This window comes from Gorilla gorilla, chromosome 1 (assembly GCF_029281585.2).
Source record: "Gorilla gorilla gorilla isolate KB3781 chromosome 1, NHGRI_mGorGor1-v2.1_pri, whole genome shotgun sequence".
NCBI classification, from domain to species: Eukaryota; Metazoa; Chordata; class Mammalia; order Primates; family Hominidae; genus Gorilla; species Gorilla gorilla.
The window spans coordinates 124,089,976-124,108,008 of record NC_073224.2 but is presented as its reverse complement, the minus strand read 5'-3'; the positions used below and the strand labels follow the sequence as shown (position 1 = coordinate 124,108,008).

The following is an 18,033-nucleotide window of genomic DNA, read 5'->3' as shown; positions in this document are numbered from 1 at the left end:
ACACCTTAGAAAATTGGTAACACACTGAGGAAACACAACCTCCTTTCAAGTGGTCAGCTCAGGACCAAAAGTCAAAGTTCAACTGACAAGAAGCAGGCATGGAGCAAGAGGAGAAGGGACCACCCAGAGTCATCATCTTATCACCTTGTCTCTCTAGCATCAAGTTCCAGAGCCCACATCTCAGGCCCAGTCCTGCTCCAGAGGCTCTACCAATCACTCCCTTGGGCCTCAAGGGTCCATCCTTCTTCAATATTCTCTCCAAAGCTGCCAAAATGCTCCCCAAACCTTGCAAACCTGCTCCCCACAGGCAACACTAGCTGGAGAGCATGCAGACTCCCCAAAGTCCACCCATTCTTGTAGCCCCTGAACAAGCACAGAAACAGCACTATTGTTTCTTTCATGAGCATGGACTCTCTGGATGGATCTCCCTTGTGAAGATTTATGCTGTAGTCTCTTCACTTTTCCCTCAAACCAGCCTTCTTTGGTGCCAGGGAAACTAAGAGTCCCCAGTCAGACTCCTACAGATGAGCATCAGGTCTCGCCTCTCCCAAGGGCAGAAACTGTCACTCAGGAGACCTTGGTCCCACATTAGAACCAGACATCCCACATCAGTCAGAGTTAATGAGCTTCCAAGGCCTCTTACAACCTCAACTACCCACTCTATCCACTCATTCAATCAGCACATATTCACAGACAGCCTGAATCCAACCTACCTCCTGCTGGACCCTCAAAGCCCCTGCACCCAAGCCCCTTCCCTCCTCACGCCACAACGCACCCCCTTCAAAGACTTTGCCCCAAGCTGTCTGCTCCTGTCCTCTACTTATGGAAACCACAGCCCTAACCAAATGCACCCATCTGCTCACATCCTCCGCAGTTTGCGATTAAAACTTCTCCAGTGTCCAGAGATCCTCCCCTCTCTTTGTCATTCCTTGGGTGAGGAAGCAAGTCTCTCTCTACACAGCACCAAATTCTGATGTTCACTGCCCTCTGCGTGTGGCTTCTGTGTCTGCACTGTGGTGGGAACAGGCACTTCCCACACTTCCTACAAGTCCTCCCGCTCCCCTGTCCTTAGCTGCTGTTCAGCTAGAAAACTGCTTGATTTATGGCTGTTCCAGACAAACTGCTAACTCAGCAATGGGAATCCATTGCCATTCCTCAGGTTCACACATGCTTCCTTTCCCAAGGGGACAAGCTTGGCCTAGGAGGTAATTCTAGCATTGCCATGCCTCTGACTTAAATCATAGGGCAAGACAATGAAACTATCCAGGTCATGTTCCCCAGCTATAGGGAAGGCAGGTCTACCCTGTTTTGCACAAGATGTGTGATCCTGATTAATTTGATGGTTATTTAACTTTTGCAAACTAAATCCTTGTGTAAAGGCTGGGAACTTCCTATTTTAAAGAAATTTGAAAAGAAATTTGGCATGGAAAGATTTATTCCCTTCTTAATCTTTCTTCAAGTACTGATATGAAGATATGGACGTGCTTCAGTAAATTAAATACCATTACCAGTGTTTAGTTTAGTGGTCCTGACCAGCAATGCTACTTAATGAAACAGAAGAAAATACCAGAATGCATCATATGTAAAAAGAGTAAGTATTATTTCATAAAATTTGTGTGTGTCTGTGTGTACACATATGTATGAGTGTTTAAGTTATGACATAAAACAAATTTCTTATTGTGGGTCACAGTCAAAGTTTAAAAGCCACTGATACATGGTAATATTATTTAAATATTTTCTGGCATATTAGGTATATTTAAGATGTGAGTTCCAAACAAGATGCTTTATTATTTTAAGCCAACGTTTTCCAAACTTTTTTGACTGAGGCTCATTGTAAGAAACACATCTTTGTTGGTGGAGGGGTGGGACAGGGTCTAGCTCTGTTGCCCAGGATGGATTGCAGTGGCGAGATCATGGCTCACTGCAGCCTCAAACTCCTAGGCTCAAGCGATCCTCCCACTAGAGCACCAGGTTGGGAAGAGTGACAGCAACCAGGGCCTCAGCCCTCCACCCCATCCCCCAGTAGCTGAGACTACAGGCTTGTGCAAGATGCTTAGCTAATGTTCGTATTTTTTGTAGAGACAGGGTTTTGCCATGTTGCCCAGTCTGGTCTCAACCTCCTCAGTTCAAATGATCTGCCTCCTTTGGCCCCTCCCGAAGTGTTGGGTTACAGGCGTGAGCCACCGCGCCCGGCCAAGAAACACATTTTTAAGTTGTAATTTCATACTCACATGCCACACACATACAACTACACAACATAATTGAAACAAAATTCATGAAACAATACTTATAGCCTTACTATCTGCATTGCTGTCTGATATTTCCTACTTTGTTTTTTAAAATGCTAGTCATGACCCCTTAAACTGAACTATGACTTGCTTCAAGTCTGAAAAGCACCACTGAAAGGGCAGGGAGGAATGATTGTACTTCCTGACCAGGGGGTGAGTGAGAGGAGACTGCCTGCCCAGAATACAAGGCAGTGGGAACCAAGGCCAGGCCCGGTTCTAGCAATGCTGCCAAAGCTTCCTTCAGCATTAAAGAGACTTCAGTGGGGGAGGGCAGGAGACACTATGCCAGACACCTCTTCATGCAGAATAAAAAGGCATAGTGTAGAAATGAGGACCCTTCAGTGGGCTGACCAAGGAGATTAATTGGCATTCTGAACCAAATGTGTTGCAAAGACAGACAAGAAAGCTGAGCCCTCCCAAACAGTCCAAAAATGCCCAGCAGTCAAGTTAGCCAACAAACACTCCTCCTCTCCAGCCAAGAGTTTTCAGCGCCTTTAAAATGTTCTCCAAGTTTCAGCACCAGACTCCCAGCATCCACCCAGCTGATTCCTGACTTCATGGAACAACCCCTCATTATGGATGAGGCCTCCCATTCCTCTCAATTCTGCCCTCATCCCTCCCTATCCCCACCCCCTCACTGGGGTATCAGGTTTCTAATTTCCTTTAGAGAGGTGAAAGCACTTGATTGCCACCCTCTTCCCAACCTGGTGCTCTGGTGGAGGTGAGAGTCAGAGGCTGTTCTGCAGGACACCCCACTGCCTTTCCTGGTTGTTCCCCAGAGCCATTGATACAATTTCACACAAGAAAGGAGGTGACAGATGTGAGGAGCCTGCCACCCATCCAATCCTACTCAAGTCCTAAGCCCTTGCCCACCAATTCGGTGCATGATGATTGGACCTTTCTCTGGCTTTTCCAGAAGGGGAACACGCAAAGGTTAGGGAGCTGGATGGTCTAATTCGGGGCTATGCTCTTGTGTCATCTGCTCAACTGTCTCCTGCGTATTAGCCATGCTCCCTAACCAGCTTACAAACTTCTTGAAGGCAGGGACCAAATTCTTCTGAGTACAGGGCAGAGCTGGATACTTGGATATAGTGTCATGCCATGGTGACAAGATCCATGCCAGCAGATACAAAGGCAGACAAAGTGAGCGAGGCAGTTTCCAGGACCACGTGGTTGTGGCACAACTAAAGCAACAACAGCAGCCTCTGCGGTCTAAGGGGTCCTCGGAGGAGGAGATGGCTGAAGGTGGTGGACAGGGCTGAGGCTGGCAGAAGGCGGTTGTGCGATTTGGAGGGTGGGGGAGAATATACCGGATCAGGTGAGGTAGAGACTGGGCAGCTGGGTCGACTACAGAGGTCGAAAGTGCAGGCACTGGAGTGAAGAGTTCACAAAATAAATATTCCGGACAAGGCCACCAGGCCCAGCAGGCCTTTTCAAACACGGTAGATAAAGATTTGAAGTAGATTAATTATATATCACAACAAAAGGAGATAAAAATTTGCTAAGACTATAAATCATCTGGGAGCGTTTGGGATCGGATTCTAGTGGAGTCTGGTCACTCCCAACCAGCGATTAACCAAAGGTGGGGAGGAGGCTAAATCTGGACCCCAGCGCTCCCCGCCCGCCTCCCTTTCCTCCGAAGGCTCCCAGGAGGCAGAGGGGCGGCGAAAGCACGGAGCAGTCTTGCATCAGACGAGGGGCGGGTACGCGTTTGCTGCCTTACGAGGGCTGCCTTCCCCTGCAGCTGCCCCAGCAGCCACGAGACTGGTTGGGACTCCGCCAGCTTCCCCCCGCCCCCCGCCCCCCGCCCCCAACCCTGCCACCGCCAAGGCAGGCTAGAATCGGCGGGGAGGCCCAGAACTTGGTTGGGAAGAATCGCCAGTCCCTGGGTTCCCCGCAAAGAAGCCACTTTGGGGCCCCTCTCCCGACTGCCCCGCGCGGAGGCGGTTGGGGGTTGGGGGAGAGGCGGCGCGAGGCTGCCAGAACAACTGCGCGCTAAGGCGCTGGGGCGCCGCGCTGGCATCCTGCGCTGGCATCTGCGAGCAGCCTGCAGGACCAGTTGGAGCAGCCCGCACTTTGCAATGCTAGCGGAGGCATGCCAACGTGGAAGACGCGGTTGCAAACTAAAAGAAAAGTTTGCATCTCGCCGCCGTTTGTTCTTCCCTCTTTCTGCCTCCTCCCGCCCCCGTTCTCCTCTACCCCCCAATCTCAGGAGGCCCCGGAACTAACTGATACGGGGGGCATGCGAGGGGGGCGCGCTGGCCTGGGCGCAGCCAGCCTTTTTCCGTGGAGGTTGCCCTAGAGACCTCAATTTTCTCTCTCTCGCCTTACCTGCAGCTCGGCTATCAGCTCCTCTTTGCTAAGGTTCTGCTTTTCCACCACCTGCAGCCCTCCATCTTGCAAGATCTTCCGGCAGCAAGGGTCCAGGCTGTCACTGATGAGCACTTTCTGCAGATTTGCAAAAGCCATTGCTGGAGTTGGCCTCGGAATCGGCCGCTGTGAGTAGAAGTACCTAAGCCAAGAAGCTGCGGTTCGGCCTGGCGCGCTAGAGTAACTGGGCAGTATTCTCGAGCTCCCGCTCCCCAGTCATCTCCTCCTCCTCCTCCTCCTACAGTCTCCTTTTGATTGGACGGAAATACTCAAACTCTCCGCGACTCCGCCTCCTCCTCGCGGCTCTCAGGTTGCCAAATCCTTGCCCGCTTTATTATCCTCCCGCGATGAGTTTCTCCATCTCAGCCAGAGCTCTTACCTACACCTGGTGAGCATATAAAAAGCACAATTTACGCTGACTAGCTGATGCATATCTGAAACGAACGGAGAAATACACCTCATCCTGAGAGAAAAACTTCATTTTCACTTTTCCTCCTAAGGATTCATTTATTAATTCCTTACGAAATTTTTTTTGAGTGGGTAAATGTGCAAGGCACTGTGCTAGACGTTGAAGGGAATTCGACTATCAAAAAGAAAATGTCCAACAATGATAGACTAGATTAAGAAAATATGGCATATATACACCATGGAATACTATGCAGCCATAAAAAATGATGAGTTCATGTCCTTTGTAGGGACATGGATGAAATTGGAAATCATCATTCTCAGTAAACTATCGCCAAGAACAAAAAACCAAACACCGCATATTCTCACTCATAGGTGGGAATTGAACAATAAGAACACATGGACACAGGAAGGGGAACATCACACTCTGAGGACTGTTGTGGGGTGGGGGGAGGGGGGAGGGATAGCATTAGGAGATATACCTAATGCTAAATGACGAGTTAATGGGTGCAGCACACCACCATGGCACATGTATACATATGTAACTAACCTGCACATTGTGCACATGTACCCTAAAACTTAAAGTATAAAAAAAAAAAGATATATCCTCTTTCCTCTGGTGGCCTAACATGCTAGAGTACCAAGCACACAGACTTGGAAAGTTACGTAGTGAAAAGCAATAGGAAGCGTTCTGAGCCACCAAGGAGCTGTGATTAATTTCAAATTAGTGATGCAATGAGAATTATGAGTTTATAAAAGAGCGGGGACCTGGTGCATTTAAACTAGGCATACTTTGTTAAAGTTATTTATTTCCTTTCCCTCCACTTCCTCTCTAATTATGAAAAAGAAGAAAAGGAAAACGGGATGTCAGTGCGGTTTAATTGACCAAGGAGGCACTTCTCAGCTCTTAACTCTTTTATATTTAAACCCCATAACCGACGTGCTCTCTCATGCCCCATTTTACAGAAATGTCAGAAAATTCAATTTGGGATTAAAGTCACCTAGAATCAGAAGCAGAATCAGAGATGCTCATAGTTGAATTAGAATTCAGCTTTATGGACATATCCAGTCCAACTAACCATTGTGTGTTATGTCATCCTGAGCTATTCATAACTCAAGTGCTAGATCCTTATCCTACAGAACTATGCAATATCAATTCTATAAAGTAATGAAAATTCTATACTGATAATTCCTAGGCACAAATCAGATTTTTAGACACAATGTCTTCAGTGGGTAAAAAAAAAAAATTGTCTATCATGTTTGCTTGTTCGGATGAATTGTTATTCCTACATTCCAAGACTCATGAGTATTCAAATTCTCTGTCTTTCTTGAAGTGCCCAGCAGTACCCTGGGGTCTAGGGACAGACAGGGGACCTATCCCAGGAGGCTTAATGGAGGGTCTTGGGAAGCATCCATTTTTGTAACTGCTTTTCTTCAACTCCTCCCAGGGCTCACTAACTGCTTCCTTTCAGTGTAGAATCTAAACCCTGCTATCATTAACATGTAATCCCACCCTTTCACACCAAGTCAAACTTCCTGGATACTGTCTGAATGCACAACCCAGAGGGCCTCCTAAGCCTGATGACCTGTTTTCTTTATTTATTATTTATGACCCACCTACTTTTAAAACAGATCCAAGCCACACAATAAAAGACACTTCTAAACCATTAAGAAAATAATTAACAGATAAGAGTCCATTTCCAAGTGAAAAGGAGGGTGTGTGATAATTGTTACATAAGTCAGAAATGTTCCCTCCTTTTAAATTTCTATAGAATTAACTTCAAGTTATCTCACAGTGCCTTAAGGAATATATTTATGAACTTTTCATATCTTGTTCCCCATGAACTCTCATTTCCTTAAATCAGAGACATGACTTTGTATACCCCCAGTAGTGCCTAGTACCATGCCTTCCACATCACAGAGGCTCAGAAGAGGTTTGATTCAAAAATTAATTTATCCAGTACCTCCTATGTGCTAGGCCCTGTGACACATAAGACACAGCCTTCTTTCCTCAAAAAGAAAAAAGAACAACATTTTAAGAAGAGTACCCCGGCATGGTGGCACATTGCTATAGTCCTATCTACTTGGGAGGCTGAGGCAGGAGGATTGCTTGAGCCCAGGAGTTCGAGGCTGCAGTGAACCATGACTGTGCCACTGCACTCCAACCTGGGCAACAGAGTGAGACCTGCCTCTAAAAAATAATACAAAAAAATTAAAAAGGTATAGTTTAAGAATTCTAAATAAAGGTGTGCTGGAGTGCTTTGGGAGCAAGGAGGAGAACCATCTCCTGAGGTGCCAGGAAGATTTCCAAGCAAGGTTACCTTTCAGCTAACCTTTTGAAACTCATTCAAGGCAGCTACTTTGAGAGGCTCAAGGATACAGAGATAGGTAAATCATAACCTGCCTTGAAGCTGCTCATGGTTAACTGCCTAATCTTGAGAGCTGAATATGAATTAGCCAGGGGGAGAAGAAATGATATTTCCAAAGGCATAGGAGTTCAATTTGAGGAGTTGAAACATGTTCATGGCTTCTCTACCATGGCTGTGGGGGATGCCAGTGGGATACCAGGAGGTGAGACTGCAGAGGGGCCAGGGGCTGCTCATGAAGTGTCTTGCCCTGAGGAGGAGTTTAAACTTGACTCCAAAGTTAGTACAGAGGTACCGAGTGATTTTTAGAAGCGATATCATTAAATGTGTTGCTGGTGGGGCTGAGACCTGATACTGCCAATACAGATATATCCCTCACCACTACACCCCAGAATCTCCAATATCATCAATTGCAAACTAAGGGTTTTTCTTTGATAATTGAGGGTCGGAGTTGGGGAAATTTCTCCCTCTCCCTGTGTTATTGCATCCATCCATAAAACAGGAACTTTGGCCAGCTTGGAAGTAGTAGGAAAACAGTTCTGCCCTTCTCCTCAGACCCCTCCTTCTCTCCCTTCCTCTGGCCCCAACCCCTTCAGAAGAGAAAACCATTCTGATTAGTGAAGTTTGGGGAAAAGGTCCTAGTGCGTGCCCAGGCCAGCCCCTTTGGTTCTCTCTTTCGAAGCTGGAAGCCTAAAATAATGTACACACTCCTGCTTCCTTGTGTGTAGTGAATCTGTCAAGGCAAGACCTACCCCTACCTAAGGCTGCAAGATGTCCAGCTGTTCCGCCTGTAACTCTGAGGATAAAGTTAATGGGGTTAAGGGGAGGAGAGTAGGAACTCTGTTTTTCTACTTGGAGACCAGCTGTGATATCCAAACTCGAATCATAAGAAATAAAATATGTAACAAACCTGCACGTCATGCACATGTACCCTAGAACTTAAAGTATAATAAAAAAAAGAAATAAAATGATATTTTAAGATGCAGAAAATGAACTGTCATCCGCAAAACAGGCATATCTTGATTTGAATTTCAGCTTCTCAAGTTATGAACAATGTGATTTTGGGCAAATTACATTGCCCCCCTAAGACTTAGTTTTCTCCTCTGTAATATGGAATGAATAGTATGATAGTGCTTACTTCATAAGGCTTTTGTAGGGATTAAATAAGGCAAAGCATACAAGTGAGTGTAATCTCTAGTGCTTGACTTTCCTTCATTCATCCACTCAATCAGTGTATATTTATTGAAACTGTAATGTGTCAGGCACTGCTGAGAGGGTTGGAAATGAAGCTTTGATTAAGACCGTCTCTGCTCTCATGGAGCTTACATTGCATTTGAGGATAGAAAATAAATAAATAAACAAAAAATTGAACTGGATAATCTCAGGGCATATATAATAAATAATGTAAAACCAGACGATGTGAAAGACAGGTTAAGGGAGAGGAATCATAGACTTTATGATGAGGAAAGGCCTTCCTGAAAAGGTGGAGCTTGGGTTGAGACTGAAATAAGAAGAAACTGGCTATGCAAAGAATTAAAGAAAAAGAGAATTCTAGGCAGAAGGAAAAACAGAACAAGTGTGGCACATTCAAGAAACCTGCCCAAATATTTCTATAGTACTTACTATGTGCCAGGCACTGGAATAACAATGCTGAACAAGTCACATGTAGTCCCTGCTCAGAGGGAACTTTTTTTTTTTTTTTACAAATTTAAAAAATTTTTTAATTTGTAAGAAAATTTAAAAATGTTTCTATCCCCAAAGAGAATGAATCAAGTTACATATAAATAAAGACAAAAAGAGAAAAACAAAGAACAGAAGAGAATGAGAGGGGAAGAAAGCAGAAGAAAGGAAAGGAGGGAGAAGAGGACAAAAAGAAAGGGCTTAGCCAAGCATATCTTCACTGACAATGTTGATTAAACTTCACTTTTCTCCCCTTCGGCAATTCTTCACATTTGGCTATTACCATAAATACACTCCATAGAGAATCATTCAATAAATATTGTTTGAACAAGTGGACAGTCATCTAGAAAATAAAGTCAAATCTGAATTTTATGCCAAGACAAATTTCAAATAATTTACATGTGAAATGTAAAAGCTAAAAACAGAAACAGCACAAAAATCACGGAAGAATTAACTTTTTTTTTTTTTTTTTTGCTGGGGAGGGCAAGGCAGCCCCATCCTTCAGTATTTATTTATTTATTCTTTTTTTTATTATATTTTAAGTTTTATGGTACATGTGCACAACGTGCAGGTTTGTTACATATGTATACATGTGCCATGTTGGTGTGCTGCACCCATTAACTCGTCATTTAACATTAGGTATATCTCCTAATGCTATCCCTCCCCCCCTCCTCCCACCCCACAAAAGGCCCCAGTGTGCGATGTTCCCCTTCCTGTGTCCATGTGTTCTCATTGTTCAATTCCCACCTATGAGTGGGAACATGCGGCGTTTGGTTTTTTTGTCCTTGCGATAGTTTACTGAGAATGATGATTTCCAATTTCATCCATGTCCCTACAAAGGACATGAACTCATCATTTTTTATGGCTGCATAGTATTCCATGGTGTATATGTGCCACATTTTCTTAATCCAGCTGTCATTGTTGGACATTTGGGTTGGTTCCAAGTCTTTGCTATTGTGAATAGTGCCACAATAAACATACGTTTGCATGTGTCTTTATAGCAGCATGATTTATCATCCTTTGAGTATATCCAGTAATGGGATGGCTGGGTCAAATGGTATTTCTAGTTCTAGATCCCTGAGGAATTGCCACACTGACTTCCACAATGGTTGAACTAGTTTACAGTCCCACCAACAGTGTAAAAGTGTTCCTATTTCTCCACATCCTCTCCAGCACCTGTTGTTTCCTGACTTTTTAATGATCGCCATTCTAACTGGTGTGAGATGGTATCTCATTGTGCTTTTGATTTGCATTTCTCTGATGGCCAGTGATGATGAGCATTTTTTCTTGTGTCTTTTGGCTGCATAAATGTCTTCTTTCGAGAAGTGTCTGTTCATATCCTTTGCCCACTTTTTGATGGGTTTGTTTGTTTTTTTCTTGTAAATTTGTTTGAGTTCATTGTAGATTCTGGATATTAGCCCTTTGTCAGATGAGTAGATTGCAAAAATTTTCTCCCATTCTGTAGGTTGCCTGTTCACTCCGATGGTAGTTTCTTTTGCTGTGCAGAAGCTCTTTAGTTTCATTAGATCCCATTCGTCAATTTTGGCTTTTGTTGCCATTGCTTTTGGTGTTTTAGACATGAAGTCCTTGCCCAAGCCTATGTCCTGAATGGTATTGCCTAGGTTTTCTTCTAGGGTTTTTATGGTTTTAGGTCTGACATTTAAGTCTTTAATCCATCTTGAATTAATTTTTGTATAAGGTGTAAGGAAGGGATCCAGTTTCAGCTTTCTACATATGGCTAGCCAGTTTTCCCAGCACCATTTATGAAATAGGGAATCCTTTCCCCATTTCTTGTATTTCTCAGGTTTGTCAAAGATCAGATAGTTGTAGTTATGCGGCATTATTTCTAAGGGCTCTGTTCTGTTCCATTGGTCTATATCTCTGTTTTGGTACCAGTACCATGCTGTTTTGATTACTGTAGGCTTGTAGCATAGTTTGAAGTCAGGTAGTGTGATGCCTCCAGCTTTGTTCTTTTGGCTTAGGATTGACTTGGCAATGCAGGCTCTTTTTTGGTTCCATATGAACTTTAAAGTACTTTTTTCCAATTCTGTGAAGAAAGTCATTGGTAACTTGATAGGGATGGCATTGAATCTATAAATTACCTGCCCATAGGGAACTTGCAGTCTAGTGTGTGAGCATGTATGTGCTATGTGTGTAGTCTGTGTCAGAAAAGCCTCAGAGACGGTAACACTTAGGCAGAGATCTGAAGGTGAAGACAGCCAGTGAAGACCATTTAGAGGAAAGAGAATAATAAAAAAAAAAAAGTCCCTTGGGTGGGAAAGTACATGGATTTTTCTAGGAACTGACAGAAGGTCAGAACAGCAATGATATAGAGAATGTGGGTGAACATGGCAGAAGACAAGGTGGGAGACATCAGCAGGGGCCACAGCATTGAGGCCATGGGAATAGTCTGGACTTTGGGAGATGCTAGTATCAGAAACCCAATGTAAACTGGTTCAAGGGAAAAGGGAATGTATTGGCTCAGTTGTCCAAAAAGATCAAGTGTGGACAAAAACGTGCTCAGATAGTGTCACTGGCAATCCATGTCTCTCTCACCTGTCTGTTTTCCTCTGGCTTGCTTCATTTCCAGAAAGGCAAAATGTGGCAAGAATGTCACAAGTTAGTAAAGAATATAAAATTCAGCCATGTAGTCTAGCAGTTTAGCAATCCTAAAAGATTGCACTGGTTTTCTAATAATTGCCACAAAATGTCCAGACCTTATCCTCATCAGACCCCCCTGGGCCACATATCTGTCCTTGGATTAGTCACAGTGCCCAGGAGGATGAATATGCAGATTTGTCAGTCCTGAATAAAGCAACCATTTCAGATCTGAGGAAAGAATTCATCTATCTGAAGTATACACTAAAATTGTAAGAAAAGTGGGTCCCCAGAGGAAAATTCAGGGTGCTGAGCTGAAAAAGGGAAATGGGGATTGGAGGACAGGCAAGGAACACCAACATTGACTACTCCACCATGGTGAAGAAGTTTAGATTTAATTCTAAGTAGATGAGAAACAATTGATGGGTTAATTATAAGGAGGGGACTAATACTAAGTTTTTTACAGAGCACTCTACCTTAACACAGAAGCTACATTTCACAGTGTTTTCATGTTTTCGTTATTACAATGACAATGATGATCATGGTGAGCAGGGAGGTGATTCCCTTGTGGGGCACATGAAGGGACAGGATAAGACACACCTATAACTTGAAAAGGCAACTCTCTGATAGTGAAAACTGAGAATCAATGAATCATGAAGGAAGTTAACCATCCAAGAAAGTCACCTATCCTGAGAGAAGGCAGATGCCAAAAAAGGGTTTAAGGAGACACCAGATCAAAAGAGACTATTTCATCAAAATATAATTGAACATAAAAAAATCCTGTAACATAATGAATTATAATTTTTTTCTTTGGAAAGAATATATTAATAGAAAGGGCTGGTTAGCATATTCAACAAAAATGAGCCAAGGAAAGTCTTGGCTTTTACTCAGCACTGTTCCAAGAGAAAGAAAGGAAGATCGTGCGTGTGGCAGACAGGGGTCCTGTGGTCATTAGTGAGTTGTACTTTGATATGGTACAGAGGGAATTCATCAGATGTTATCATAGTCTGTACAAAAACACGCCTCCTGATTCTACAACTCCCTTTCTTTGCCACACTTCTGAGTGGTTGTTTTCCAGATATCCTGATGCCAGTAAAGAGCTGCTGGGTGATCTGTTTCCCACCAGTTACCATTGTCTTTAAGTCTTGTGGCAAAAGGAGAAAACAGGCAAGGCTACAAAATGGTTTAAGGTCTCCCTGTCTGCAGGGAAATGCTGCTCAGGCACCCCGGCCAGGCAGTACAGGAGAGGGAAACTGGTGCATGGTCACTAGATGGGCAAGCTCCACCCTCACACCACTGAACATGGTGGCTGTTTTGGTGTGTATACTAATATCATGTGAGTTGGTCTGAAACTCTGCTCAACACGAAGGGCTCTGATAGAATCACATTCTTAAATTTATTGATCTGAGCTGTTGCCTTGGAAGTCTCATAATCAGAGAGCTTTCTCATCTCAAGTTGAAGTTCTTCCCTTCAACCATTGTGCCTCAAAACCTGCTATGGTCACTGAATCCAACAAGAATCTAATGAAAGCTACAAACTGTCTTAACTTCTAAGCTGTGTATTCAGTTTTGAGGATACATATACCTCCTGAAACCTGCTCATGGGCCTCCTAGGACCCCATGAACCTTTTATTGGAATTCCATATGTTATATGGTTTAGGCATTGTAACAGATGCAAAATAGGCCTAGAAGTTTGTAAACCAAAAACTATCTGAGACAGTTCTCAATCAGTTTGGAAGCTTATTTTGCCAAGGTTAAGGACATGCCTGGAAGACAAGAACATGGAAATGGAGAAACAGTCTGTACTTTGTGCCTTTCTCCCAAGATGATTTTGAGGGCTTTGATATTTAGCGGGGAAAAGTGGACTGGAGGGGAAAAAGGGAGGGTATGGTAATCCACATGCTACAAGATAAAAGGAGCAGGGAGGGGAAGAGTCAATTCTGTTTACATCTGGCACCCAGTAAATGCACAACAGGCAACACAAATCCTTGATTTCTGTCTGTCATTAATATGACATTCAAGCCTTTTTGTGTTGCTGTTTCTAAACTTAATATAATAGTTTAGAGATTGAAGGACTTTAGATTATATTTTGAAAGATTCAAAGGACTACAACACAATTAGAAACACCTTCTTAACATGGTGGCAGGAGAGAGACAGAGAGAGTGAAGGAGAAAGTGCTACACACTTTTAAACAACCAGCTTTTGTGAGAAGTCATTCACTGTCATGAGAATAGCAAAGAGGAAGTCCACTCCCATGATTCAGTCATCTCCCACCAGGCCACTCCTCCAACACATGGGGATTACACACTAACGCGAGATGTTGGTGGGGGCACAAAGCCAAACCATATCATCCTGCCCCAGCCCCTCCCAAATCTCATGTCCTTCTCACATTTCAAAATACAATCATGCCTTCCCAACAGTCCCCCAAAGTCTTAACTCATTCCAGCATTAATTCAAAAATCCAAGTCCAAAATCTCATCTGAGACAAGGCAAGTCCCTTCTGCTTATGAGCCTGTAAAATCAAAAACAAGTTAGTTACTTTCAAGATATGATGGGGGTACAGGCATTGCATAAATGCTCCCATTCTAAATGGGAGAAATTGGACAAAACAAAGGGGCTACAGGCCCCCTGCAAATCCAAAATCCAGCAGGACAGTCATTAAATCTTAAAGCATCAAAATGATCTCCTTTGACTTCACATCTCACATCTAGGCCACAATGACACAAGGGGTGGGCTCCCAAGGCCTTAGGCTGCTCTACACCTGTTGCTCTGCAGGATACAGCCCTGGCAGCACTCAATGACTCAGGCTGTCATTGAGTGTCTATGGCTTTTCCAGGAGCATGGTGCAAGCTGTTGTTGGATCTACCATTCTGGGGTCTGGAGGACAATGGCCTGCTTCTCAAAGCTGCACTAGGCAGTGCCCAGTGGGGACTCTGTGTGGAAGGTCCAACCCCACATTTCCCTTCTGCACTGCTCTAGCAGAGGTTCTCCATGAGCGCTCTGCCTTTGCAGCAAACTTCTGCCTGGACATCCAGGCATTACCATACATCCTCTGAAATCTAGGTGGAGATTCCTAAACCTCAACTCTTGACGTCTGTGCACCTGCAGACCCAACACCTTGTGGAAGCTGCCAAAGTTTGGGGCTTGCACCCTCTGAAGTCATGGCCTGAGATGTACCTTGGTCCCTTTTAGCCACAGCTGGGACACAGGGCACCAAGCCCCAAGAACACACAAAGTAGAAAGGCCCTGGTGCCCTGTGTCCTAGGCCTTTGGTTCTGTGATGGGAGGGGCTGCTGTGAAGACCTCTGACATGCCCTGGAGACATTTTTTCCATTGTTTTGGCAATTAACATTTGGTTCCTCATTACTTACAAAATTTCTGCAGCCAGGTTGAATTTCTCCTCAGAAAATTGGTTTTTCTTTTCTATCATATTGTCGGGCTGCAAATTTTTGGAACTTTTATGCTCCGTTTCCCTTTTAAATATAAGTTCCAATTCCAAAGCATATCTTTGTGAATACATAAAACTGAATGCTTTTAACAGCAGTCAAGTCACCTCTTGAATGCTTTGGTGCTTAGAAATTTCTTCCACCAGATGCCCTAAATCATTTCTCTCAAGTTCAAAATTCCACAGATCTCTAGGGCAGGGGCAAAATGCCTTCTGTCTCTTTGCTAAAACATAGCAAGGGTCACCTTTATTCCAATTCCTAACAAGGTCCTCATCTCCATCTGAGACCACCTCAGCCTGGACTTCATTATCCATATTACTATCAGCATTTTGGTCAAAATTATTCAACAAGTCTCTAGGAAGTTCCAAACTTTCCCACATCTTCTTGTCTTTTTTTGAGCCCTCCAAACTGTTCCAACCTCTGCCTCTTACCAAGTTCCAAAGTCTCTTCCACATTTTCAGGTATCTTTATAGCAGTGTCCCACCCCTGGTACCAATTTACTGTGATAGTCCACTTTCACACTACTATAAAGAACTACCTGAGACTGGATGATTTATGAGGAAAAGAGGGTTAATTGACTCATAGTTATGCTTAACAGGAAGCATGACTGGGAAGCCTCAGGAAACTTACAATCATGGTGGAAGGTGAAAGGGTGAAACACCTTCACATGATGTCAGGAGAGAGACAGAATGAAGAAGAAAGCACTACACACTTTTAAACAACCAGATCTCATGAAAACTAATTCAATATCATGAGAAGAGCAAGGGATAAGTCCACCCCCATGATTCAATTACCTTCCACCAGGCCCCTCCTCCAACACATGGGGATTGCAATTTGAAACGAGATTTGGGTGGGGACACAGAGCCAAACCATATCATCAAGTATCTATTTCCTGGAATGATTAACTGATTAAGGGTGCCTGAGGCCAAAGTTGAGCAAGATAGAAAATGTTTCCTATCCCCAAGCCAGCTCAAGCGGCTGGATTTTTAGTCTTTGGAGTTTGGCACTATAGGCAAAAAAATTTGAAAGAGCTATTTAAGGAGGTGTCCCTGAGGCATAGGGAATGCTGCTTAGGTGCACCTATGTAGTAGAGAGGAGAGAGGTGAGGGAATGCATTGTCCTCCACTCTTCCATTCCTTCTTTCCACTGGAGGGAAGTTCAGATTTTCCCTCTGAAGGTTCAAGTCTGATTCTGTTGAAGTTAATTGACAATAGACAGAGCAACAGGGAAAAAAGGCATACAATCTTATTAACATGCATACGCACAGTGAAAAAGCAGTTATTATTATCCAATAACCTAATGGGAAGAGATGGAGAACGTAGGCAATTCTTTTGAGGTATAGTAAATGATTATTAGAGAGAATGAATGGACTCAGGAGACAGAAATTAACTGGTAGAATGCGAATGAGCCTGAGAGACAGACTAAAGTGAAATTAATCAAATAATCACACAAATGAGAATATATTTATAACCTAGGATAAATGTACTACAGAATTGGTTCTTTGAGAGTTTTTAACAAAAGAACTTAATCAAGACTTGTGGAAGAAGGAGGAAGAAGAGAATCAAGGTTTCTTTGAGGGAATGAAGATCCAGATGATAACTGAAGAAAGCTGAGATATTAACTAGCCCTCTGAACCTTTCATGGGGAAGAGACACAAAGGGGGAAAGAGTGCTCCAGGCAGAGGAAACAGTGTGAGTGCAGATCCTTTGGGGTGGGAGAATGGGAAGTGATCATGAAATGTTCATGAAACTGAAAGAAGGCCAATGTGGCCAGAGTCCAGAGAGGAGGGTATGCACAGGTATGCACAGACTGTCATTCTAGTACCTCCAGGACTGGTGACTGTGTCACTGACTGAGATTGTTGTATCATCACAGTGACCATCAGCAGAGAAGCAGAAAGGAGGCAAACTCAGCTATGTAGGCAAGTGGGGCAAGAACCAGGAAATTCAGACTTTCACTGTTAATATAATGTAAGAACGTGGATGTTACATCCAAATGAAAGGATCTTCCATAGTTTGAGGTGTAGTCCTCTGTCACAGCATTGAAGATTCAATCATTGTCATCAATGCATAGAGAAGATGTATTTTGATCCCTTGATGCCACTAGGATCTTAGGCAGGACTGGGTTGGAAGAAGGCCCTGGCACTGTCACTCCTTTGATAATTGCCATGCACATAGACAGTGGAGTTCAAGACAAAATGAGCATCTCTAAGAAGACACTAGGTAGAAAGTTTCTTCCCATTCCATTTCTGTCATTCCTCAAGATGAATGAGAAAGAACTATGGAGAACAGAGGTACTTGCTGCAAAAGGTACTTTCCTGCAAATCTTTACCATCCCACCCCCATACCCCAAAAAATTCCAGGCTCTAAAGTCAGGCTTCCTCAACACATATCAAATCCAAGATACTTCTATAGCTCAGTACACATGAGATTTCAGAATACAAATATATATATATACACAAATATTATATATATGGATGAAATTAGTTATAAATTCAAAGTCCCCGTTTATTGTTTGCATTGATTTTACTGGAGGCATTAATCTTTCATCTTTTCCAAGTTCTGCTAGTTTTATTGCTTTTCCAGACAGCAAACTCTCCTCTCTATTCCTTATCCTGATCTTGGAATTACTCTTCTCTCTTTTTAGGTTGCCTTCTCATACTTTCAGGCTGCAGTTGCCCTCTCTCCAAGCCTTCATGTCCTCAAAGAGGCAGCATCCTTTTCTAACCAGGCTCCAGGTCCTATTCAGTGACTTTTGATAAAACATTTAACATTACATTTTAGGGCAATCTGGAATAATTCCTTGACTAACCTACTATCATCTAGACTCATTCTTCTGTATTGGATCCCTAATCTCTTACTTATATTTTGGGGAGTGAGAAG

At 43.5% G+C, this 18,033-nt stretch overlaps 1 protein-coding gene across 2 annotated transcripts in view; it reads right to left on the bottom strand.

The window, feature by feature from the left end:
* Positions 1 to 5,412, bottom strand: part of PHGDH (phosphoglycerate dehydrogenase) — a 32,877-nt gene extending 27,465 nt beyond the window's left edge. The window contains exon 1 of one of the 2 annotated variants that reach the window (XM_004026445.4): positions 4,620 to 5,412. In XM_004026445.4, coding sequence (XP_004026494.1) covers positions 4,620 to 4,757 — 138 coding nt within the window. In that variant the 5' untranslated portion in view covers positions 4,758 to 5,412. The remainder of the gene's footprint in view (positions 1 to 4,619) is intronic. The other variant, XM_063696011.1, reaches the window with a different exon arrangement.
* Positions 5,413 to 18,033: the final 12,621 nt, after the last annotated feature.